Genomic DNA, 27,223 nt, shown 5'->3' with positions numbered 1-27,223 from the left:
TGCCTTCCGGGACTGTGCTGTAAATGATAGGCTTCAATCCACTATGGACCTAAACTATGACATAAACTCTAGTCTAGAGTATAAATTATGTTATGTCATTTTGGTTGATGGATCAACATTGTAGTGTTAGAGCCCGAAGATATAATCTTGTCCTCCATCTTACTTCTTGATGATCTTGACTGCCCATTGTCTCCTCCCTTTCTCTTTCCTGGCTTGTACTCCTCTCCAGCAAGTCTCAATCTTGGTGGCTAAGGATCACAACAGGTATTTTATTAAAAATGGAGAGAACAGTGAACTTATTGAATGTCTCTGTATATTTAGTTTTAGTTCAGACTACTTCATTCTGTTTGCATGGCCAGTGAAATTAATATATAGCTTGTCTACAATGTTCCTGCTCTCCAAAAATGTACCATTTATCCTATGTCATGTTACACACGTCATAATATACTGAACAAAAATATAAACTCTACATGGCAACAATTGAAAAGATTTTACTGAGTTACAGTTCATATAAGGAAATCAGTCAATTGAAATAAATTAATTAGGCCCTAATCTATGGATTTCACATGACTGTGAATACAGATATGCATCTGTTGGTCGCATATACCTTAAAAAAAGGTAGGGGTGTGGATCAGAAAACCACAGAATATGGTGTGATCACCATTTGCCTCATGCAGCATGACACATCTCCTTCGCATAGAGTTGATCAGGCTGTTGATTGTTGCCTGTGGAATGTTGTCCCACTTCTCTTCAATATGGCTGTGCGAAGTTTCTGGATATTGGCTGGAACTGGAACACGCTGTCGTACACGTCGATACAGAGCATCCCAAACATGCTCAATGAGTGACATGTCTGGTGAGTATTCAGGCCATGGAAGAACTGGGACATTTTCAACTTCCAGGAATTGTGTACAGATCCTTACGACATGGGTCTGTGCATTATCATGCTGAAACATGAGGTGATGGCGCCGGATGAATGGCATGACAATGGGCCTCAGGAGCTCGTCACGGTATCTCTGTGAATTCAAATTGCCATTGATAAAATGCAATTGTGTTCGGTGTCCGTAGCTTATGCCTGCCCATACCATAACCCTACCGCCACCATGGGGCACTCTGTTCACAACGTTGACATCAGCAAACCGCTCACCCACAAGACGCCATACACTTGGTCTGCGGTCGTGAGGCTGGTTGAACGTACTGCCAAATTCTCTAAAACAACATTGGAGGGGGCTTACGGTAGAGAAATTAAGATTCAGTTCTCTGGCAACAGCTCTGGTGGACATTTCTGCAGTCAGCATGCCAACTGCACACTCCCTCAAAACTTGAGACATCTGTGGCATTGTGTTGTGTGACAAAACTGCATATTTTAGAGTGGCCTTTTATTCTCCCCAGCACAAGGTGCACCTGTGTAATGATCAGGCCGTTTAATCAGCTTCTTGATATGCCACACCTGTCAGGTGGATGTATTATCTTGGCAAAGGAGAAATGCTCACCAACAGTAATGTAAACAAATTTGTACACAAAATCTGAGAGAAATAAGCTTTTTGTGCATATGGACAATTTTGGGGATCTTTTATTTCAGCTCATGAAACATGGGACCAACGCTTTACATGTCGCGTTTATATTTTTGTTCAGTGTATATTGAATAAATATATGCCATTTAGCAGACACTTTTCTTCAAAGTAACTTACAGTCATGCATGCATCCATTAAAAATGTTTTTTTTTTTTTTTACATGTGGGTGTTCCTGGGAATCAAACCAACTATACTGGTGTTTTAAGCACCATGCTCTACCAACTGAGCTACAGGCAGTGTTTGGGAATAGTGAACTAACTACCTGTAGTTCAACTAGTAATTTAACTACATTTTACAGTAGCTTAGTGGTACTTGAACCTAATTCAAATCTAGGTAATCTTTTCAGTAGTCAATTACCTTTTTGCCATGTTAACCCCTCTGTTAACATATGAACCTAAATTAATCTGTTCTTCCGATTTGTAGTCTATGATATATCATTTATCACGATGGAGTAGTTCGGATGTAGTGAACGACTTTTTCAACGTTTTTCTTAAAGCGCAACTCCACCACTTTTCAACCTCATTTTCATTACCTCCAGCACAATACCAGTGTCAACACTATTTTCAAAACGGCACATTTCTACGTTTTGTAGAAGTTATAAAGTTAAAAAGTTCTACCCGATGACATCATTAAAGATGAACAGTTATTTTAAAACACTATGAGATTCGCAGTGATGTGAGGAGCAAGAAAATACCCTCCCTTTGGCTTGAAACGCATTGCAGCTTTTGAAAATCCCAGTTTTTTTTACTTTTAATCCTTCTTATATTTTTTTACCACAGATCATAGAAATGCACTGATTTAACATATGTAGACACTGGTTTGATGCTGGAGATGATGAATATGAGGTTGAAATGTGGCGGAATTGCCCTTTAAGGGTAGTTTTAGTGTATCTTAACGTCTTCTTGTGTAAAGTAATTGGTAGCTTGGTAAACTAGATTTTCAGAGTAGCTTCCTCAACAATGGCTACAGAGGACCACATCATGTAGCTTAGCAGTCACTTACCGGCTTCTTTCTGTCTTCTGAATTGTCCTTTTTGCCAGTATCCCTTGTACTGGGCCTGAATCCTTGATGCTGTAATATCAATGAGTAATATTACAATCTCTATGCAAATCAATAAAACCTCTTGATTTATCTTAGTTTTCCTGTCCTTACCAAGTAAATGTTTGCAGGCCTCAAAGGCATCCTCTGTGGCAAAAAGTGTCCTGGGGTGGCGGATAAATATCTTGGTTCTACAGTGAAATGGAAAGGTAACAGAGGTTTGTATGAACACATTTAGTCAAGGAGAAATGAGTTGCCCACACTGGTTAGCTGCTCTCACCTGCCCATTTTGTACTCATCTGGCAGGTAACCTAGGTGCTGCACCAGCACTTCCACTCCTTCTGCAGCCACTCCTCTCCAATAAGGCCAGGTGGCTGGGCATAGGGGCTTGTATCTGGAGGTGGATCACACATCACCTAAATGTCCAAGACCTAGATGGATGTAGGCCTAATGCTCTACAGTATGTTGTACTGAATGTAGTACCTGCGCTTGTTTGTGTTGAGACACAAGACACATTTCCCCAAGGGGACACAATAAAAAAGAAATAACAATGGACAGATAGAAATTTAAAAAATAGAGGAGGGTTGTCAAACTTTTTTTTACTTTGGGGAGTGTTATGTGGGTTTTTTATTGGGCACAGGGGAGGGTAGTGCATTTTTTTCCTTATGTTTGCATTCAGTCATTTGCAGGTTTTACTATATCATTTTCCGTTTACAATTTCTTACACATAGTCACATTTCCTTATCTGCTTGCATATGCCTCCACCATATCAATGTGTTTTGGTACTTCCCTTATGCACTACACTTCTCTACACACTAACCTTTACTACACCACAGTATTAGTCTTCCAGTCTAACTGTCATAGTGACATATGTAGTTTTAGGTGTGTCGTTTGTCAAGATATGCAATAGGCTAACTAGCAATCATACCACATATAAAAGCATTCAAAGCAGCATCAATCTTCAATATGAATCCCCAATAACAAATAGGAATAGCTGATAGGCAGTGTAGAGGCCAGCTGCATTACTGTGCATGAAAGAACAGTTATGACATGAGACACACAGCTCAGAAAGCTCCCCTGTAGATCTTGTTTAGGGCCAATACAATTATCCTACCTAGACTAGCCTACAACACCACAATGCAATGAATAATTGTATTATTGTTTTCAAGTGTACAAAATTCTACTCTAGGCTGCAGTGAAAATATAACTTGACAAAGGCATTGACTTGAATGTTTCATTCCATTTGGATCAGTTGTGGATCTACTCTCGACAGTTTATAAGGTTTAGAAAGACACAGTAGCAGGCCAGTCGCTGTATTTTTCATTCTGGTACTGATGCGCTGTCTGTTGTGTGTGGCAACATAGGCTCTAGGTGCGCGAGGAATGGCCTAACACTTTAATATAGCCTAAATATTTACAGTATAATTTAACTTTGAAAATGTATTACCTTTTATATGTGGAATAAACATTCAAAATGTTTTCATCTGATTAGGGATTAGGCTACTTCAAAAGTCTCCCATAGGCATGCACACGTTTGTCCAAAATGTCATTCCAGCATCCTCAAAATGGCTTCACATTAATCAGGTTCCATCCAACATTTTTATGCGAGTAAAGTACACTCTTAGGAAAAAAAAGGTGCGATCTTGAACCTAAAAGGGTTCTTCGGCTGTCCCCATAGGAGAACCCTTTAGAAGAACCCTTTTTGGTTCCAGGTGGAACCCTTTTGTTTCCAGCTAGAACCATTTTGAGTTCCATGTAGGACCCTTTCCACAGAGTGTTCTACATGGAACCCAAAAGGGTTCTACGTGAAATCAGAAAGGATTCTCTCAGGAATCAAAAAGGGTTCTTCTATAGGGACAGCCGAATAACCCTTTTGGAAACCTTTTTCTAAGAGTGTACATGTAGGATAAAACATGTCACAAAATCATGGGAAAGTATGTCGTTTATTAGGCTACAGATTAACTAAGTTATGATGAACTTCACAAGGTGGTGAAAGTGCACGATGATGAGCTTGATGCTCCTTTCAATAAATATCGAGGGTTCAGGTGACATGAATCAAATCCAATCAAATCAAATTGTATTGGTCACATACACATGTTATAAAAGAAATGTAGAAATATTAGGACGAGCAATGTCGGAGTCCGGAATATATATATATATATATATATACACACACACACTGCTCAAAAAAATAAAGGGAACACTTAAACAACACAATGTAACTCCAAGTCAATCACACTTCTGTGAAATCAAACTGTCCACTTAGGAAGCAACATTGATTGACAATAAATTTCACATGCTGTTGTGCAAATGGAATAGACAACAGGTGGAAATTATAGGCAATTAGCAAGACACCCCCAATAAAGGAGTGGTTCTGCAGGTGGGGACCACAGACCACTTCTCAGTTCCTATGCTTCCTGGCTGATGTTTTGGTCACTTTTGAATGCTGGCTTTGCTTTCATTCTAGTGGGAGCATGAGACGGAGTCTACAACCCACACAAGTGGCTCAGGTAGTGCAGCTCATCCAGGATGGCACATCAATGCGAGCTGTGGCAAGAAAGTTTGCTGTGTCTGTCAGCGTAGTGTCCAGAGCATGGAGGCGCTACCAGGAGACAGGCCAGTACATCAGGAGACGTGGAGGAGGCCATAGGAGGGCAACAACCCAGCAGCAGGACCGCTACCTCTGCCTTTGTGCAAGGAGGAGCAGGAGAAGCACTGCCAGAGCCCTGCAAAATGACCTCCAGCAGGCCACAAATGTGCATGTGTCTGCTCAAACGGTCAGAAACAGACTCCATGAGTGTGACATCCACAGGTGGGGGTTGTGCTTACAGCCCAACACCATGCAAGACGTTTGGCATTTGCCAGAGAACACCAAGATTGGCAAGTTCGCCACTGGCGCCCTGTGCTCTTCACAGATGAAAGCAGGTTCACACTGAGCACGTGACAGACGTGACAGAGTCTGGAGACGCCATGGAGAACATTCTGCTGCCTGCAACATCCTCCAGCATGACCGGTTTGGCGGTGGGTCAGTCATGGTGTGGGGTGGCATTTCTTTGGGGGGCCGCACAGCCCTCCATGTGCTCGCCAGAGGTAGCCTGACTGCCATTTGGTACCGAGATGAGATCCTCAGACCCCTTGTGAGACCATATGCTGGTGCGGTTGGCCCTGGGTTCCTCCTAATGCAAGACAATGCTAGACCTCATGTGGCTGGAGTGTGTCAGCAGTTCCTGCAAGAGGAAGGCATTGATGCTATGGACTGGCCTGCCCGTTCCCCAGACCTGAATCCAATTGTGCACATCTGGGACATCATGTCTCGCTCCATCCACCAACGCCACGTTGCACCACAGACTGTCCAGGAGTTGGCGGATGCTTTAGTCCAGGTCTGGGAGGAGATCCCTCAGGAGACCATCTGCCACCTCATCAGGAGCATGCCCAGGCGTTGTAGGGAGGTCATACAGGCACGTGGAGGCCACACACACTACTGAGCCTCATTTTGACTTGTTTTAAGGACATTACATCAAAGTTGGATCAGCCTGGATCAGACCTCCATGGGTTGATAAATTGGATTTCCATTGATTATTTTTGTGTGATTTTGTTGTCAGCACATTCAACTATGTAAAGAAAAAAGTATTTAATAAGATTATTTCTTTCATTCAGATCTAGGATGTGTTGTTTAAGTGTTCCCTTTATTTTTTTGAGCAGTATATATATATATGTGTGTGTGATGGGATGCATAGACATTATGGGCATCATGTGGATAGAATATATAGTATATCTGAAGAATACATGTATAGAATAGTATATGTACAGCAATAGTTGAAAAGGATGGCCTTGACTTGAATACAGTATATACATATGAAATGGGTAAAACAGTATGTAAACATTATTAAAGTGACCAGTGTCCCATGTCTATGCACATAGGGCAGCAACCTCTAAGGTGCACGGATGAGTAACCGGGTGGTAGCCGTCTAGAGACAGTGATTAAGTTCATGAGAGGGGACTGGGTGGAGGCCGGGTAGTGATGGCTATTTAACAGTCTGATGGCCTTGAGATAGAAGCTGTTTTTCAGTCTCTCTGGCCCAGCTTTGATGCACCTGTACTGACCTCGCCTTCTGGATGATAGCGGGCCGTGGCTTGGGTGACTGAGGTCCCTGATGATCTTCTTGGCCTTCCTTTGACACTGGGTGCTGTAGATGTCCTGAAGGAAAGGCAGTGTACTCCCGGTGATGCGTTGGGCTTACCGCACCACCCTCTGGAGAACCCTGCGGTTGCGGACAGTGCAGTTGCTGTACCAGGCGGTGATAGAGCCCGACAGGATGCTCTCGATGGTGCATCAGTAAAAGTTTGTGAGGGTCTTAGGGGCCAAGCCAAACTTGTTCAGCCTCCTTCTTCACCACACTGTCTGTGTGGGTGGACCATTTCAGATTGTCAGTGATGTGCACACCAAGGAATTTGAAGCTTTTTACCTTCTCCACTGTGGCCCAGTCAATGTGGATGGGGGCGTGCTCCCTCTGCTGTCTCCTGAAGTCCATGATCAGCGCCTTCATTTTTTTGACGTTGAGGGAGAGGTTATTTTCCTGGCACCACTCCATCAGGGCCCTCACCACCTCCCTGTAGGCTGTCTCATTGTTGTTGGTAATCAGGCCTACCACTGTTGTGTCGTCTACAAACTTGATGATTGAGTTGGAGGTGTGCGTGGCCACGCAGTCATGGGTAAACAGGGAGTACAGGAGAGGGCTTAGCATGCGCCCTTGTGGGGCCCCTGTGTTGAGGATCAGCATAGTGGAGGTGTTGTTGTCTACCTTCACCACCTGGGGGCGGCCTGTCAGGAAGTCCAGGACACAGTTGCACAGGGTGGGGTTCAGACCCAGGTCCCCAAGCTTAATGATGAGCTTGGAGTACTATGTTGTTGAAGACTGAGCTGTAGTCAATGAACAGCATTCTTACATAAGTATTCCTCTTGTCCAGATGGGATACGGCAGTGTGCAGTGCAATGGCGATTGCATCATCCATGGATCTTTTCAGGCGGTATGCAAATTGCAGTGGGTCTAGGGTGTCGGGTAAGGTGGAGGTGATATGCTCTTTAACTAGCCTCTCAAAGCACTTCATGATGACAGAAGTGAGTGCTATGGGGCGGTAGTCATTTAGTTCAGTTACCTTTGCTTTCTTCGGTACAGGAAAATGGTGGACATCTTGAAGCAAGTGGGGGCAACAGACTGGGATAGCGTGAGATTGAATATGTCCGGAAACACTCCAGCCAGCTGGTCTGCGCATTCTCTGAGGACGCGGCTGATGATTGATGTTTGGCTGCCGTTTGATAAATACAAATATTTTTTGTCCATAATAATCACATCATGTACTAAGCTAATCCGCACTGTATCTGCGAGCTGTTGGCTAGAACACACATGCTAATAGCAGAGTGGGAACATTCGCTATACTTACACAACATTTTTTGTGACAAAACCATCAGTATGCCTAGAGTTGAACATGCGATGGAAACCCATTTAACTTGTATTTTTTATTCGGTACATGGGAATTTAACTGCAAAATTGATTTTTATGTGCGCTTCATATTTATGCACATACTTTTATCCGGCAACAAGTCAATTTGATGGAAACAACTCTGATGGGATTTTTTTGGGGGGCAGATTTTAGATTATTCGCATGAAATTTATCGCCAATTTGATGGAAGCCTAGCTATAGTCCCCCTAACAACTCTGGAAAGTGCGCTAGTCCAGTGTCACTTTGATTATGGTTCAACAGCAGCCACAAACATCTTAAGAATTAGCTACAGAAAATAAGGACCACTATGGAAATAAGTCCCCGACTTTATTGTGCAATCCCGGTCACTTTTATCATATGAAGAGACAGCGTTGAACATTTTCATCTGGTCTTTCAGAAATAATCCTTGGTTCCTGCATGTACTTGGTAATGATATGAGGGGGCGGGGCATCATGACCCCTTACTTAGGACCATCTGGCATAATGCCCAGAATATATTCTAGAAATGAAGATAGGAGACGGTGCCAGACACGTATATATGAGAACTAACGGGACTGCCCTGACAGAGCTCACTTCAGACCGGTACTTTATGCATCTAAGTTTGACTGTGACCTCTCCAGCTTGCTGTTAATAAAGAATGATTAATTTAAGAATGATGTCACGTATACTCCCTCTCCAGCCACTAGGTCATCAGGCTGCTGATTATCCTGCACACCTGTCACCATCGTCAAGCGCACCAGCGCCTCATGACACTCACCTGGATTCCATCGCCTCCTTGATTATCTTCCCTATATCTGTCACTCCCCTTGGTTCTTTCCTCAGGTGTTGTTGACTCTGTTTCATGTCGATGCGTTGTTTATGTTTCGTGTTCATTGTTTTGTTTATTTATTAAAACACTCACTCCCTGTACTTGCTTCCCGACTCTCAGCACACTCGTTACAGAATAACACCTCACCTAAGGGAAGCATCAGGGAGTGTTTTTCATAACATTTTTTGTGTCAGAGTAATGACGTTGGGTCCGGGAACTGCTACAGGCTCTCATGCCTCAACCAGACCGCCAGGCTCCCCTGCCTCAGCCGCCTCGTTGGGCTCTCATGCCTCAACCAGACCGCCAGGCTCCCCTGCCTCAGCCGCCTCGTTGGGCTCTCATGTCTTAGCCAGATCGCCAGGCTCCCCTGCTTCCACCGGCTCGTCAGGCTCCCCTGACTCAGCCGGTCTGTCAGGTTCCCGCGCCCCAGCCGGTCTGTCAGGTTCCTGCGCCCCAGCCGGCTCGACAGGTTCCCGCGCCTCAGCCTGCGTGACAGGTTCCGGGTGACCGGTCCGCTCCTGATCCCTGGGTTCTTCCCCTTTGGGTTTGTCCCCTTTGGGTTCGTCCCCTTTGTCTGCGCATCGGGGAGGGATAGTGTCACGTTTACTCCCTCTCCGGCCTCTAGGTCATCAGACTGCTGATTATCCCGCACACCTGTCACCATCGTCAAGCGCACCAGCGCCTCATGACACTCACCTGGACTCCATCACCTCCTTGATTATCAATACTGGGTAGGCCTACATGGTAGGGTGGGATGGATTTTCTGTTGGTCAAGATTGACATAGTCTATCTATAGCGGTGTTAACGCAAACCATGATATTGAAGTTGCCGAAGTCAGTATGCTTTGTTTAATGGTTGTGTGCTGCATTGACATCTGTTGGTGGAAAATTTGTTGCATATATATAATAAATAAGGCATCACAATGTTGAACATCTGACTTATTTTGAGTTCATTCTATGAGTGGGGATGGTGTGCAATTTATTTATTTTTACGTTTGGGAGGTGGATGCAATATTTTGACCAGGCCCCTAATATCAACAGCTCAAGTGAAGGCAAAATCATAGGGTGAAATTCCTCCCTCTACAAAGTAATCAATGTGGTCTGCTAAAGCAATAAGTTCTGTTGGCCTACCTCTGCAGAAAAACGTCGTAGCGGCATCGGTATGCAAAACCTGCCCGTCTGACCCTAAGGTGTTCCATCAGCCCCAGGTACTTGACTTGGTGCTGAACCAGCATGTTGTCAAACTGCCCTGTTGTGAGTGTGCGCGCGTGCACACCAAAGAGAGAAAGACAGAGGGAAAAAGAGAAAGAAAGAAGGAGAAATTGCTTCATAAACTCAGTTGACAGGTTGCCGTTTTGCCGTTTGGAAGTGCCACCAGCTGGTGATGATGTGGTGCATGTGGTGGAGGTCAGAGGGTCTCTCACCTGGCTGTTTGGACTCGTTGGATTTGAGGCAGCGCACATACCAGGGCTCCTTAGACATGAGGATGTCTGTCAGTCCCAGCAGACTGCTCTTAAACTGGCTGGCAACCTACAGAGAAACAGGCCTGGAATCAGTGTCAGTCCTAGCAGACTGCTCTTAAACTGGCTGGCAACCTACAGAGAAACAGGCCTGGAATCAGTGTCAGTCCTAGCAGACTGCTCTTAAACTGGCTGGCAACCTACAGAGAAACAGGCCTGGAATCAGTGTCAGTCCCAGCAGACTGCTCTTAAACTGGCTGGCAACCTACAGAGAAACAGGCCTGGAATCAGTGTCAGTCCCAGCAGACTGCTCTTAAACTGGCTGGCAACCTATAGAGAAACAGGCCTCAGATCAGTTGTTGAGTCCCAGCAGACTGCTCTTAAAGCTGAGATCTGCATAAGGTGAAACAGCGCCACCGGTCACCCCAGACGCACTTATTTTTTGAAACAGGGCAGAGGAGCATCCTCCATCGTTGTAAAAAAAATAATCATAGAACACACTCTGCTGTTCTATCGCATGTGTAACAATGTGCAATGATGTGCAGGGATGTCAGAGGGGAAAAAACGGTGTTCGTTGTTTGAAGTAACATCTTTGTTGTTGTAATATGGCAGTTTCGCCACTACAGATTACAGCTTTAAACTCTCTGGCAAACTACAGAAAAGCAGTCCTCAGATCAGTGTCAGTCCCAGCAGACTGCTTTTACAATTTTGTGTTGTTTCAAGGGGACAATAAATAATCCAATTTAAACACAGAGCAATCTATTGCTTTTCTCAGTTATTGGTCATTCTGAAAACGGTGCGTCCCCATACAGCCATACTATATACAATATGTTATACTATTGAGGCAATGTACAAGGAAAGAAACAATGTAATCGTGACTTCAGGGTGACAGATGGGAAAGAGGTAGGAGAAAAACTTGGTGAGCTCTCACCGTCTCTGGTCGCCGCCTGCCATCCGACTCCTTTGATGCAAAGCACTCTCTGACTATGGTATTTTTAGATTGCCGCATCATCTGTGAGTAGGGAAAGGGGGGGAGGGGGGGATGTTAAACAATAGAATTAGGAATTAAAATAACAGAATGGACATGAACCTGATGATTGGATAAAGGTCAGCCGTTTTGGTCAAGGAGGTGCCAGTGCTGTGATAAGATATTATGTAAAATAAAGAGTTTGAAGAATTTATCAGCACTGTATGTTAGCTAGCCAGTTTTAGAGGAATGATTCCATACATTTTTCTTTTATTAACTGCCAATATGCCAACATTCCATTCGAACAATGCAGTCAATCCTCAGCTGAACTCACTTGATGATAGGACTTAGACAAGTTGTAAATGCAACAAGTACTGATATTGTATCATATATATAATTTATGGTCTGTTTACATATATACATAGAGGCTATTTATACAGTACATTTGTATAATACCCATATAAACTGTATTTCTAATTATATTACACCATTTCTGATATATCACATGACTTACTTTCATTTTCCTGCATAAGTAAAATCAGGATTATGGCTCTCCTGCCATTTATTCCAATTAGACTAGTTTAGATTTCTCCCTGACCAATATGGCTGCCGTTTTCCACTCATTCTGGAACTTTGAGGTTTTATGACATAGTCCCTCTAGTGATTTAATAGGCTCTCTATGGGATAAATACACACACACACACACACACACACACACACACACACACACACACACACCAAGTGTATACTCAAGACCCATTGACCAAATTCACTGCATTCCCCTCCTCCTCTATTATTTACAATAAGTCTACATGAGAGTAAATAATTAAGGAACCAATTGAAGTGTCCCTTCCTCTCTTCCTGTCTTCCCCTGTCTCACATAATACATGAGTAGAAACCTGCAGACTCACATCTTTGATGTTTCTGTATAACAGGTCATTGTTTTTGTTGAGGAACCCTGGGATGACACAAATAACAACCATAACAACATGTGAGAGAGTGTCCTGAGTGAGAAGGGACACATGATAGTGGCAGTGAGATCTAGTAGTAGGACATGTAGGGACATTGAGGAGCAGAGTAATGCCACCACTGGGCCTGAGGCCATGGTTTCCCTTACCCACAACGCAGTAGGTGACCTCCCCGGCATAATGCAGAAGGCGAAAGTCGCCCCTCTCCAGCGTCTTACGTGTCTTCTTGTCAGCCAGCTTGTGCCTGCAGTCAATGGGATGGAGAGAAGGATGAAGAGGGAGAGGAATTTAAGGACAGAGCCTTAGCTCAACATGTACGTATGCAGGACTGTGGGGCCGGGAGGGAGGGGAGGTAGCTGTACTCACGTGACGAAGTGAGGGTGACTGTCTAACTTTTCCTCAAGCCTCTCCAGAAACGTGAGGTCAGTGGCCTCTCCAGGCCTCAGGCACTCTTCATCCTAAGAAAGCAACAAGATTATCACCGCTCGCCATTTCATTTCAGCCTATGTCCTTTCCAAGACCAATAGGATGCTTCATGTTACTGTATGGGTTCAGTTTTATGGGCGTCCAAAATGGCACCCTATTCCGTATGTAGTGCACTTCTTTTGCCCAGAGCCCTATGGGCCCTGATCAAACGTAGTGCACTAGATAGCACTCACCAGCACTGAGATGATGCCCCTGTGTTTCTCCTCCACTAGGTCACAGATAATCTTGTTGTTGAAGAACTGGACAGGCTCCCACTGAAGAGGAAAGGAAATAGGTGATAGGAAAACATGGGTAAGTGAGGGGAATACTACCTGAGCCAAACTCAACAGAAACACACACAACCCACTGGGCACACCACGTCATTTCAGCGTTGACAATTGGGTAATAGTTGGTTGTTACGTGATCAATGAGATTACAACATCAAAAAGACAGCCAAAAGTTTGTTCAATTCCCAACGTGTTATCACTATGCTTTCAACCATCTAAAAAACGACCAAATTCCTATGGAAAATCAATGTCAAATTTTTGGTTTAGTTGTCACCTAACTGTTTTGTCACTGCGCTTTCAACCATTTGAAAGCACAACAAGGTTCGGTAACACTTCATTTTCAGGGGTCCTTATTACAGTGTAATTACATGTGTAATTACAATCTAACATACAGAAGTCCAGAAAGGATATATGAATAAACAAATAAATTCCTTCATTATGTCGAGATCACAACTTATTTCTCATGATCGTGACATAAATAAAGTTGTTTTGTCAAGATCACAAAATAAACTCTATAAATTTGAGTGTGGACGTATTGATGATACTATGGCTGAAGCGGCAGAGCCCACAGCGCATACGTTTTTATTGATTGCTACACTAAGCGATGGTACATTTCATGCTAACACCATGCTTTTATTTGTATTTGGAGTTCTTTATCCGTTTCTAAGTTAGAATGTTAGCAAGCTAAATGTCCCTTATCTTGAGTTAAAAGCTTGTGGGGCATCTAAGCCCTCATGGGGCATTTAAGTCCTGAATGATGCCTAACAGGCTGTGTGCCACCCCCAAGACAACAGCCAATCTCATGCAAGCGACAACGCAGCTAACTTGGCTAGTCTTGTGAGCGAGCTAGCTAGCTAGCGAGGTAGTCTTGTTAGCTAGCTAGCTTGTTATCTGTGCTGGTTGTTAGCTTGAATAACCTAGCTCACAAAACTAGCCAAGTTAGCTGTGTTGTTCCTTGCATGCGATTGGCTGTGGTCTTGGGGGTGACATTCAGCCTGGGAGACAGTGCTGCCTGTCAGGCATCTCTCTGATTTGGACCTCATGTAAATACCTACATGTATGCTACGGTCACAAGACACATGCCTCCTTATTGTCCCTAGAATGTCTAAGCAAACAGCTGGAGGCAGGGCTTTTTCTTATAGAGCTCCATTTTTATGGAATGGTCTGCCTATCCATGTGAGAGACACAAATGTCTCGACCTTTATGTCTTTACTGAAGACTCATCTCTTCAGTAGGTCCTATGATTGAGTGTAGTCTGGCCCAGGGGTTGCATTACCCCTCCTAACAGCCTGGCCTTCATTTTAAAGTGTATGGAATGATCCAATATCACTATATCATGGAATGTTGTTGAGAGCATTTTTGGAAATAGAAATGTAGTAAATTCTTGAATAGCTTTTCTTACTTTGATAAAAATAGGAGTAGTCTTTTGTAGTTGGGAATCGTAATCTCCAGGTGTCCTGTAAATTATTTGTAGAGATCGGATTTTTCAGCCTCTTTGGAGGTCCCTTGAATGTGCCTTTTTTATTGCTATTGTCACGTCCTGACCAGTAAAGAGGTTATTTGTTATTGTAGTTTGGTCAGGACGTGGCAGGGGGTGTTTGTTTAATGTGTTTCGGGGTTTGTTGGGCAATGTTCTGTTAGTCTATTTCTATGTCTGTGTCTAGTTTATCTATTTCTATGCTTAGTTTATTGGTTTGACCTTCAATTGGAGGCAGCTGTTTCTCGTTGCCTCTAATTGAAGGTCCTATTTAGTAGTGGTGTTTTTTCATGGGTTTTTGTGGGTAGTTGTTCCGTGTTTAGCTGTGTGCCTAACAGGACTGTTTCTCGTCGTTGTTGTTTTGTATTAAGTGTTTGTTTTGGTTCTCTTCATAATAAAAAGAAGATGAGCATACACATTCCCGCTGCGCCTTGGTCCCATCTTTACAACGAGCGTGACAGCTATGTCTGCCAATCTTATCGAATGTACATTATGCTTTAGATCACCTGCTAAAATAATAGTTCCTGTCTGGATTTTATCTAATATAGCTTGAATTCTATCAACAACAAAAAAAGATTTGCCCCTGGTGGGATATACAATGGAATCAATGTGTATTTTTCACCATATCAGGTACAGGAAAAATGGCCTTCTTGGTCTTTGTGTTGGGATATGGGAAAAGGGTGTATTCTTATTTATCAGGATGCCTACACCTCTGCTGTTACTACAGTAGGTGGCAGCATAGGCCTCTCCAACCCAGCTCCTCTTTAAATATTACATTTCTCCTTTTTTTTAAATGTAACATTTGCAGGAAAACCACATTTTCTGACAATCTCTTTAAGTGTTCAAGAACAATAGGCTTCTCTTTTTTTTGAGCCTGTGCACATTCCATGCAATAAGTTGTTGGTCCTGTATAAAATCAAATTGAACCTTCCTTGCCTGTTCTGTCTATCATTAAAGAACCAGATAAAACATTTTAGCAGACATGTCATATGAGGGTGGTGGGCATTCCATGGTATGGGAGAGTTAGAGTATGAACACATAGTTATTGTATACATTACATATGTCACGACGTTGGCCTGTGGGTAAGGTTTATGACCCCCCCATAAATACCTTTCTCCCTTCCCCTCTCTTTCTGACCCTACTGAAGGACTTGAATAGCCTGTGTTAAATATAGAGAGTCTGGGAACATCAAACAAATGGGGAAAAGGAACCATATTTTGGTAATAAAACCAGTTGGAAATATGCTTGGGAACGTAATGAGTATGGATGTCAGTTCGGTTGTCATCTGAGACATTATGACTGATGACAGGACGACATAAACTGTACCTGAGAAAGTATACACCCTCTAGTTATCAGAGTAACATGGAATTGTTATGCAATTGAAATGTTTGATATTGAAATTGTTTGTTAGGAGATTAAATGTAATTTTAGCTTCCAAATGAGAGAATTGGGTTTTCATAAGGAAAGTGCCCTGCTTGATCAGTGGCCCACCCCTGTGAAGAGACAGGGGTTATAAACGATGAAACACATCCTTCCCCCTCTCCACTATATAAGCCTTTGACGAAAAGATAACCACATGTTCCAGTACGTGAGGTCTGCAGCCTCTACGTTAGAAGGACACACGTCAAGTACAGAATTAAGCCAACCTCAGCGTGAGCTTTGGTGGCGAATGGTATGAACTTTGACCTTATTCACTACAGAAGTGATACTTCCTAGCCGTTGAGTTAGCAGCGGCCGCTGTAGACGTGGGCTAGGAAAGGACGGACGACGGATCCAGTCTAACAACCAGACGAAGATACCACCACGTATCCACTTTACCACCATTGACATTCTTCCGAGGACAGGAAGATCTGTTGGCCAACCCGGCCAGCATCTACGACCAACCTACCGAAGCGCAGCTCAGAGTAAATATTTATTGCATTTTCCTTTTCCAAATGGGCGGTAATTTAGTAATGCATAAGATAATGTATTTACGTTAGCATAGCTGCTGTTTCTTCGTTCCTAAGTCTTCCCTAAATAAATAATTAAACCCAATTATGTATTGCTGATTCAACTTGTTAGCCAGGGTTCGTGAAGATAGCCAAGAATTTACAACTTTCATTATGAGACTGAAAATAAGATAAGGGTTAATATTGACTGCTATCGATGTAAAATATTACTAAGTATTTTAAGAGTTTATTCGGAAGATAACGGCTCTAGAAACGTTCTTCCGTGGTGCCCCGACTTTCTAGTTAATTACATTTACATGATTAGCTTAATCAGGTAATATTAATTACAGAGAAAGAATTTTATAGGTTAGCATGTCATATCACTTAATCCGGCATAGCCAAAGACACGACACATACATAAAGCATGCGAGCATGTGGGCTGAGTGGACGTTTAACAGAAAACGTACAAAAAACATAATGCAACGTACTTCTTTGTAATTTGAGGCACTATGCCTTTTTAGGGCTTTTAAGATCCAACTCCTCTATACCAAAAGTGTGTGGATTATGACGTTGTACATACAGTACCAGTCAAAAGTTTGGACAGACCTACTCATTCAAGGGTTTTTCTTTATTTTTACTATTTTCTACATTGTAGAATAATAGTGAAGACATCAAAACTATGAAATAACACATATGGAATCATGTAGTAATCAAGAAAGTGTTAAACAAATCAAAATAGATTTGAGATTGTTCAAAGTAGCCACCCTTTGCCTTGATGACAGCTTTGCACACTCTGGGAATTCTCTCAAACAGCTTCATGAGGTAGTCACCTGGGATGCATTTCAATTAACAGGTGGGCCTTGTTAAAAGTTAATTTGTGGAATTTCTTTCCTTCTTACTGCATTTGACCCAATCAGTTGTGTTGTGACAAGGTAGGGGTGGTATACAGAAGATAGCCCTATTTGGTAAAAGACCAAGTCCATATTATGGCAAGAACAGCTCAAATAAGCAAAGAGAAACGACAGTCCATCATTACTTTAAGACATGAAGGTCAGTCAATCCAGAAAATGTCAAGAACTTTGAAAGTTTCTTCAAGTGCAGTCACAAAAAAACATCAAGCGCTATGATGGAACTGGCTCTCATGAGGACTGCCATAGGAAAAGAAGGCCCAGATTTACCTCTGCTGCAGAGGATAAGTTCATTAGAGTTTACTGTACCTCAGATTGCAGCCCAAATAAATGCTTCACAGAGTTCAAGTAACAGACACATCTCAACATCAACTGTTCAGAGGAGATTGCGTGAATCAGGCCTCCCTCGGATAGAGCCCCTCTCCACTCTCACCAATAACCACCAACTGAGCTATAAAGACAAACAAGGAATAATAATTACTCAACATCTCCTAATCTGTCCAGAACTCTTATTCATTTTACATCAGGTTTGCAAAAAATTTAAATAAATACATTGTAGTATCGTTAAATCCTTCTTTTCTCTTTCTCCAAGCCAAACCCATCCCTCTCCACCTCACTCTCCCTGTTTTCTAGCCCCTTCACCCCACCTAAGGCATGCTTGTCCCAACCTCCCATCCTTACCCACCCAAGCCAAGCTTGTCCCAACCTTCCATCCTTACCCACCCAAGCCAAGCTTGTCCCAACCTTCCATCCTTGCCCACCAAAGCCATGCTTGTCCCAACTTCCCATCCTTGCCCGACCTTGCCCACCCAAGCTAAGCTTGTCCCTATGTCCCTACCTCCCATCCTTGCCCATCCAAGCCAAGCTTGTCCCAACCGCTCATCTTTTCCCACCCTCCCTACCTCTCAGCCACACTTACACCCATCGACTTATTCATCCATTCTCCATCATTCCTGCCCAACATATACCCTATGGATCCACACACTCATTCTCTCCCACCCTCTTACACATTCATATTCACCATCCCTCACTCTTCCCTCAAACTCCCATTTATATACACAAACACACATACACACACACACAAACGCACACACATCCATAGAACAGTTATTGACATACATGCTATATTTCCCCCTTGTATTTTCAGTGTCCATGTAGCCCATTGGCATCGGCTACTTCTATCGTTACTTCATGGAGAAGAACAGTTATTTGGGGAAAGTAGAGTATACAGTCGTGGCCAAAAGTTTTGGGAATGACACAAATATTAAATTCCACAAAGTTTGCTGCTTCAGTGTCTTTAGATGTTTTTGTCAGATGTTACTATGGAATACTGAAGTATAATTACAAACATTTCATAAGTGTCAAAGGCTTTTATTGACAATTACATGAAGTTGATGCAAAGAGCCAATATTTGCAGTGTTGACCCTTCTTTTTCAAGACCTCTGCAATCCGCCCTGGCATGCTGTCAATTAACTTCTGTGCCACATCCTGACTGATGGCAGCCCATTCTTGCATAATCAATGCTTGGAATTTGTCAGAATTTGTGGGTTTTTGTTTGTCCACCCGCCTCTAGAGGATTGACCACAAGTTCTCAATGGGATTAAGGTCTGGGGAGTTTCCTGGCCATGGACCCAAAATATCAATGTTTTGTTCCCCGAGCCACTTTGTTATCACTTTTGCCTTATGGCAAGGTGCTCCATCATGCTGGAAAAGGCATTGTTCATCACCAAACTGTTCCTGGATGGTTGGGAGAAGTTGCTCTCGGAGGATGTGTTGGTACCATTCTTTATTCATGGGTGTGTTCTTAGGCAAAATTGTGAGTGAGCCCACTCCCTTGGCTGAGAAGCAACCCCACACATGAATGGTCTCAGGATGCTTTACTGTTGGCATGACACAGGACTGATGGTAGCGCTCACCTTGTCTTCTCCGGACAAGCTTTTTTCCGGATGCCCCAAACAATCGGAAAGGGGATTCAGAGAAAATGACTTTACCCCAGTCCTCAGCAATCCAATCCCTGTACCTTTTGCAGAATATCAGTCAGTCCCTGATGTTTTTCCTGGAGAAAAGTGGCTTCTTTGCTGCCCTTCTTAACACCAGGCTATCCTCCAAAAGTCTTCGCCTCACTGTGCGTGCAGATGCACTCACACCTGCCTGCTGCCATTCCTGAGTAAGCTCTGTACTAGTGGTGCCCCGATCCCGCAGCTGAATCAACTTTAGGGGACGGTCCTGGCACTTGCTGGACTTTCTTGGGCGCCCTGAAGCCTTCTTCACAACAATTGAACCGCTGTCCTTGAAGTTCTTGATGATCCGATAAATGGTTGATTTAGGTGCAATCTTACTGGCAGCAATATCCTTGCCTGTGAAGCCCTGTTTGTGCAAAGCAATGATGATGGCACGTTTCCTTGCAGGTAACCATGTTTGACAGAGGAAGAACAATGATTCCAAGCACCACCCTCCTTTTGAAGCTTCCAGTCTGTTATTCGAACTCAATCAGCATGACAGAGTGATCTCCAGCCTTGTCCTTGTCAACACTCACACCTGTGTTAACGAGAGAATCACTGACATGATGTCAGCTAGTCCTTTTGTGGCAGGGCTGAAATGCAGTGGAAATGTTTTTGGGGGATTCAGTTCATTTGCATGGTAAAGACAGACTTCGCAATTAATTGCAATTCATCTGATCACTCTTCATAACATTCTGGAGTATATGCAAATTGCCATCATACAAACTGAGGCAGCATACTTTGTGTCATTCTCAAAACCCTTGGCCATGACTGTAGATTGCATTGGGGGGAGGGGGAAAGGATATGGTCTCAATTTACAATAAGCTGGTCTTAGGGATCCCTGTATGTAGCCTAGTGCCGTCATTGTTTTTTCCTACTTCGTCCGCTTCTCGGAGCAGGGGACTCTCCTCCTTCAACTGAGAAGTTTTCTTGTAGCTAGGGCTTCATTGGCACTTGTGAATTCCATCCTTTGCGTTCCCTTCCATACCCACTACACTACTGGGAACAGAGCTGAGGCTTGATCCCCTTTTCCTCCAGTGACTGTCTGATCGGAATGTATTCCTTGCGTCTCTCTTTCAGCTTAGCAGACAGGTCCTGGACGAATCGAATGGACCAACCGGGGGTTTTTGATCTCCTTTCCCCCCTGTGACCTCAGAATGTTTATTTTGGTTTGATAGTTCCACCGTTTGAAGGTTACCATGCTTGGGTATTTAGCGTTATTTTGTTTCATGCCGATCCTGTGGCATCGTTCCAGATCTTCTGGTGATATAGTCACGTGAAGTTCCTCTGATATCAGTTTGACCACATAGCTGGTATGGTCACCTTTTTCCTCGTCTTCCGGTAAGGACAATATTCTCATGCTGTTTCGTCTAATTCTATTTTCTTGCTGGTCCAATTCATCTTCGAATGTTTGCAACTTTGTTTCCAAAAGACTCATTTTGTTATCTTGTTCATTCATTCAAATGCCTTGTTTGTGCGTGTCTGACACGATAGCGTCTACTTTCTTTTCGAGCAAATCTACCTTTGTAATAACAAATTGTAGAAGTTGTTTGGATTCGTGTCACCGCTCCGTTTTACCAACTCATTGGTTCGCTGTTGTACACAACTGATCACTCATGCTGTTCCAGTTGCTTGGGGATATGTTGATTCAGAGATTTTAGAGGCTTACTGTAAACTTTGTTGTCTGGTTTCTACATATAACCACAGTTTTGTCGGTACAAAATGGAAGTACTCACTCCCCATGCGTCCTATCGTTACGTGCTATTTTGGGCAAATCAAGTACAACACTGAGTACCACTCTTCATATTTTCAAGCACAGTGGTGGCTGCATCATGTTATGGATATGCTGGTCATAGGCAAGTACTAGGGAGTTTTTTTGTTGATAAAAATAAATGGATTAGAGCTAAGCACGGGCAAAGTCCTAGAGGAAAACCTGGTTCAGTCTGCTTTCCAACAGACACTGGGAGACAAATTCATCTTTCACCAGGACAATAACCTAAAACACAAGGCCAAATACACACTGGAGTAGCGTACCACTGGAGTTTCTTCCACTTTGACATTACAGTTTTTGATTTAGATTGTTGAGAATTTTTGGGGGAATTTAATACATTTTAATCCCAATTTGTAACACAACAAAATGTGGAAAGAGTCAAGGGGTGTGAATACTTTCTGAAGGCACTGTCTTTTTTTAATTATCTGCTGGATTTCCATTTGAAATCAACCAAAGCTCGAAACCCTTTGTGACGATCGTCGTAAAGAGGAGACCAAGGTGCAGCGTGGTAAGTGCTCATGATTAAATTTTATTTATACTCAGAACACTAAACAAAATAACAAACAAAGGAAATCGAATGTCACGTTCTGCAGGCTTTCACTGAGCTGTACAAAAACAAGATCCCACAACTGAAGGAGGGAAAAAGGGCTGCCTAAGTATGATTCCCAATCAGAGACAACGATAGACAGCTGCCTCTGATTAGGAACCATACTCGGCTCAACACAAAGAAATACAAAAACTAGATTGCCCACCCCACATCACACCCTGACCTAACCAAACTAGAGGAAATAAAACGTCTCTCTACGGTCAGGGCGTGACACCCTTGGTCTATATGTATTGTCTAGTTTTAGTTGAGTCCTGGGTTGAATTGAAACAATAGCTGTGGATTACTTCCCAAATGCTATATAGGCCTAAATAGCATCATTGATGATATATAATTGAAATATGGTTATCTTTCATTTGCTCTGTTAAACCTATCCTTTAGAATGTCTTATATAGCAACAGTGAATCTATTAAGTGGAGACTTGGTTAAAGCCCTGGACGGGAAACCAAAGGGATAGCTGTAGACGTATCAACTCTCCAGTAGGAGTTGCTGTTCAGTGTAGTTTTTTGTCTTATAGTGGATATTACGTTGAAAATCTGACGTTGTTTTAAATGTACAAATTCAACATATTTTATGCAAAGTTTGTCTGTGTTGAAAATTGGTTATCATGATGACATAATCCTGTGGGTGAAATTTCACCTTCAAAACAACAGTTGAAACTGCAGCAGGTTGATGACTTTAAAAAAATCCTATGTATTTTCCTCGTAGATTCCACGTCACAATATGTTGACAAATGATGTTGAAACAACATTGATTTAATCATTTTTATGGAATGGTCTGCCTACCCATGTGAGAGATGCAGACTCGGTCTCAACCTTTAAGTCTTTACTGAAGACTCATCTCTTCAGTGGGTCCTATGATTGAGTGTAGTCTGGCCCAGGAGTGTGAAGGTGAATGGAAAGGCACTGGAGCAACGAACCGCCCTTGCTGTCTCTGCCTGGCCGGTTCCCCTCTCTCCACTGGGATTCTCTGCCTCTAACCCTATTACAGGGACTGAGTCACTGGCTTATTGGTGTTCTTCCATGCCATCCCTAGGAGGGGTGCGTCACTTGAGTGGGTTGAGTCACTGACGTGGTCTTCCTGTTTGGGTTGGCGCCCCCTCTTGGGTTGTGCCGTGGCGGAGATCTTTGTGGGCTATACTCGGCCTTGTCTCAGGATGGTAAGTTGGTGGTTGAAGATATCTCTCTAGTGGTGTGGGGGCTGTGCTTTGGCAAAGTGGGTGGGGTTATATCCTGCCTGTTTGGCCCTGTCCGGGGGTATCATCGGATGGGGCCACAGTGTCTCCTGACCCCTCCTGTCTCAGCCTCCAGTATTTATGCTGCAGTAGTTTATATGTCAGGGGGCTAAGGTCAGTCTGTTATATATGGAGTATTTCTCCTGTCTTATCCGGTGTCCTGTGTGAATTTAAGTATGCTCTGTCTAATTCGCCCTTTCTCTCTTTCTTTCTCTCTCTCGGAGGACCTGAGCCCCAGGACCATGCCTCAGGACTACCTGGCATGATGACTCCTTGTTGTCCCCAGTCCACCTGGCCGTGCTGCTGCTCCAATTTCAACTGTTCTGCCGGCGGCTATGGAACCCTGACCTGTTCACTGTGATTACTATTATTTGACCATGCTGGTCATTTATGAACATTTGAACATTTTGGCCATGTTCTGTTATAATCTCCACCTGGCACAGTCAGAAGAGGACTGGCCACCCCTCATAGCCTGGGTCCTTTCTAGGTTTCTTCCTAGGTTTTGGCCTTTCTAGGGAGTTTTTCCTAGCCACCGTGCTTCTACACCTGCATTGCTTGCTGTTTGGGGTTTTAGGCTGGGTTTCTGTACAGCACTTTGATATATCAGCTGATGTAAGAAGGGCTATATAAATACATTTGATTTGATTTGATTTGGGTGGGAAGGCATTTTAGGATTCAACAATACCTATAATGCCAAAGTAATACTTTGACAAGGTAAAAATGCCATATTACACGTGTTGATTAAACAGAACCAAATAGAACCTAAAAGAATAGAATAGACAAATATCGGTGTGTGAGTAAATTACGTTTACCCCAATGCTCTCTGCCTCGTACTCCTCCTGCTCCGACTTCAAGGTCAGCTGGATAAAAAGCTGCTGCAGTTTCTCGTTGCAGTAGTTTATACAGAACTGTTCAAAACTGGAATTGACAGACAACATATTTCAACTGAAGTGCACGTTAAAATGTAGCCCAATAGTTTTCTACAATGTACTGCACAACTTAGTTCCCACCTACCCGTTGACAGAGAAAACTTCAAAGCCATATATGTCTAGGAGACCAATTACTGTCTTCCTTGACGAGTCCTGTGGGAAAAGATTTCAGGAAACAGTGGTCATTCACACGGATCACCCATGCTCCTGTTCTATCTTGACGTGTACTTTTCACTTACTGTATCTGCTAACCTTATTTCCCATGGAGTCGTTGATTTTATTGACCAGCCAGGTGAAGGTGCGTCCATAGATGGCTTTGGCGAGGGCATCTCTGGCATAGACGGCATGGTCCGCTGTGAATGGGCTCAGCACCTGGATGTTGATGAAAAAGAAGGCACACGTTAACAACTACCTGACCTGACAAGGGAGTTAATTTAGAAATGTCTATTATTAGTGAGTGTAGTCCCTGCCTTCTCTCTTGACATTCATTCATTAATTTGTTAATTCACCACCGCTCTTCTCCTTCTCACCTCGTCTGTTTTGGCCTCAATCTTCCTGGATGTCAGCCCCTCCTGCAGCACTTGAACATTGACGCCCAGCAACTGCAGACGATCACACACAACACAAAGTCAGCAACGTGCAGGGAGCGTGGTCTGCAAAGCATAGGCATGGTGTTGTTGTGGAGTGTCTAAGGACTAACAAGGCTTACTGTTGACACCCAGAGGAGCTCAGCGCTGTTGCTCAACGTGGCGTAGCCTTTGCTGTCAGGCTCAAACTGCACGTTCCCTAAGTGGAGGACGCTTGCTATGACCCCTAACAGGTGCTGTGAAGAATGGAGACGTGGGGGTTAGGGTTAGGGTTGAGGTGGTGGCCAACATAGTAGCGCACAGTATAAGCACAATAAGCAATTTAATGAATGTCATCACAAAAGCTGTTTCCACGAACAGTGTGACAGCAACTCACTTGTATGTCACTCTCGTCAAAGTCGATGACAGACAGGGCATTTCTGACTGTCCTCCAGTCATTCTTGTCATTGATTGAGGTCACGTTGGCACACTCGCCCTTTTTGAGAGAGGGGGTCAACATTACAGTGGCACCCATGCATGGCACTCACCAGTTGGCCTAGCTCTAGCTAGCCTGTCAGCGGACTAGAGTGGTTGCCCATGCATGCACCAGTTAGCCTAGTCCGAGCTAGCACATCAGTTGACCACAGTGGTAGGCCATACTTGCACCAGGTAGCTGTAGTGCTGGCAGTTTCTCTCGAGGCCTAGCTGATGCAGCAGGTCCTCCTCTCCTCCCTTCACCAGCTGATAGAAGATGTGGAAGTTCCTCTCTCCGTGGTTCTGGTGGACCACTCTGGACTTCTCCAGCAGGTAGCTCAGGATGTGCCCACCCACGGCATCCCCCTGAGAGTGCCGGACATGTGACAATGATTAATGATCAAATTAGTCTCAACAAACTGCTTACCTGGATCTGACCTGGATCTGAATTCCCAAATCGTCTCAGAGTAGGAGTGCTGATCGAGATCAGGTCATCCCTCTTATTCAATATAATGGCAAAACTGATCCTAGATCAGTACTCCTACTCTAACAAGCTTTGTGAATATGGGCCCTGGGTTGAAATAGTGGTGGTATTCTTTTTCGTCTTTTGAGCCTATCTGGAGTGCCAGATGGGTGGGGATTGCAATTTTTCTCCATTGCGCAATCAAGCACAGCAAAAATATTTGAAAGGATCAATACCCTGGTATGCCTTCTGCTTACTTTAAGAACATAAGCCCATAGTCTCCATCCATCCTTACCTGGATGTCAAACTGGATATCCATGTACTTCCCGAAGCGGCTAGAGTTGTCATTCTTCAGTGTTTTGGAGTTGCCGAAAGCCTGTGGAGGAAGCACTAAGAGGTTAACTACAATGTTTTTTAACCTTTATTTAACTAGGAAAGTCAGTTAAGAACAAATTCTTATTTTCAATGACGGCCTAGGAACAGTTCCAACGCTGTAACCACTAGGCTACCTGCCGCCCCAAACTAAACTATGTGATCCAGGGTGTGATAGCCTGGTCCCAGATCTGTTTGTACTATATAGCCATGATGGCAGTGACCATAGCACAGCACAATGGTGAGAGAACACAAACAGATCTGGGACAAGATCTGACCAGATGTGTGATAACAGTGAATGATGGGAACTGTCCGATCAGACCTCCAGCACAGGGTTGGACAACAGCATCCGGTCCCTGACATTGTCCAGTAGGGTGGTACTGGGGCAGCTCACAGCGTAGTACTGCAGGATCTTTTTGGAAGCCTCTGTCTTGCCAGCACCACTCTCCCCAGAGATGAGGATGAAGTGGTTGTTGGCCTCAGTCAGCATGGTGTGGTAGGCATTGTCCGCCAGGGCAAAACTACAGAAATATAGTGTGTCAAGTGAAATGCATATTTACATTGCAGATTTCAAATTTCTTCAACGATGCAATGATGATAATAATGGTATATGCTGCTCCCATGCTGCTCTCATGCTGCTCCCATGCTTTAGGTCTGGACCCACAAATTGTATTTTGTCAGACAGCCGTAATAACACTGTATACAACACCATGTTGTATATGGATGATTCTACAGAAGTGGTGCAAATTGCAGTCCCACCCCCCAAAAAAACGATTTAACAAAACAGTTAAGTCTCCAAATGTCGGACATTTATTTACATCATGATACATTCTAATTCAATCCAAGGCAATAATAAACATATTATTAAATTAATATAGTACAAAGTCAGTGTTTATACACCTATTTCAATTGAGTGGAGGTTGTTCCAATCCCTTGCTCCTATACTTCATGTTTGTAGATAAAGCTATTAATGATTTAACATTTGTATTAACACTTTTGCTTCAGTAGAACATATTGAGTTGTTATTTTATTACATTGAAACATACTGAACAAGTAGTTTCGTTCATTTTTAAACATTCTCCAAAAAATTTACCTTTTGATGTCACTACCGAAACACACATTAAAATAGTGTAAAATGAATGTGCCTTAAGCCACACCCCTACAAATATCCACAGGTGACGGGATTGCACCCCTCTCCAGCATGCCCACCTGGTGAGTAGTCTGCCTGCCAACATTTTGGAGAAGATTAGTGAGCAAGTTGGTAAATCGTCTTTTTTAAGTGTCACTGTAACAGTGTAGGTTCCGTCCCTCTCTTCGCCCCAACCTGGGCTCGAACCAGGGACCCTTGCACACATCAACAACTGACACCCACGAAGCATCGTTACCCATCGCGCCACAAAAGCCGCGGCCCTTGCAACGCAAGAGGAACAACC

General features: G+C 43.5%; 1 protein-coding gene across 1 annotated transcript in view; it reads right to left on the bottom strand.

The window, feature by feature from the left end:
* LOC106580107 (unconventional myosin-Ih) overlaps positions 1–27,223 on the bottom strand; it is a 45,202-nt gene that overhangs the window by 15,049 nt on the left and 2,930 nt on the right. Inside the window, exons 3-22 of the mRNA XM_082966843.1 lie at positions 26,113–26,311; positions 25,714–25,794; positions 25,142–25,321; positions 24,879–24,977; positions 24,625–24,738; positions 24,446–24,517; positions 24,168–24,287; positions 24,001–24,068; positions 23,799–23,904; positions 12,972–13,052; positions 12,679–12,770; positions 12,462–12,556; positions 12,256–12,302; positions 11,309–11,389; positions 10,342–10,447; positions 10,049–10,166; positions 2,892–3,005; positions 2,726–2,802; positions 2,576–2,644; positions 164–248 (exon numbers count right to left, since the gene is read on the bottom strand). Of these exons, the coding sequence (XP_082822969.1) occupies positions 164–248; positions 2,576–2,644; positions 2,726–2,802; positions 2,892–3,005; positions 10,049–10,166; positions 10,342–10,447; positions 11,309–11,389; positions 12,256–12,302; positions 12,462–12,556; positions 12,679–12,770; positions 12,972–13,052; positions 23,799–23,904; positions 24,001–24,068; positions 24,168–24,287; positions 24,446–24,517; positions 24,625–24,738; positions 24,879–24,977; positions 25,142–25,321; positions 25,714–25,794; positions 26,113–26,311 (2,004 nt within the window). The remainder of the gene's footprint in view (positions 1–163; positions 249–2,575; positions 2,645–2,725; positions 2,803–2,891; positions 3,006–10,048; positions 10,167–10,341; positions 10,448–11,308; positions 11,390–12,255; positions 12,303–12,461; positions 12,557–12,678; positions 12,771–12,971; positions 13,053–23,798; positions 23,905–24,000; positions 24,069–24,167; positions 24,288–24,445; positions 24,518–24,624; positions 24,739–24,878; positions 24,978–25,141; positions 25,322–25,713; positions 25,795–26,112; positions 26,312–27,223) is intronic.

The sequence above is a fragment of the Salmo salar genome, chromosome 20 (assembly GCF_965601325.2).
Source record: "Salmo salar chromosome 20, fSalSal1, whole genome shotgun sequence".
Lineage (NCBI taxonomy): Eukaryota > Metazoa > Chordata > Actinopteri > Salmoniformes > Salmonidae > Salmo > Salmo salar.
Note: the sequence above shows the minus strand (reverse complement) of the source record. Positions and strands in the feature narration are given on the sequence as shown.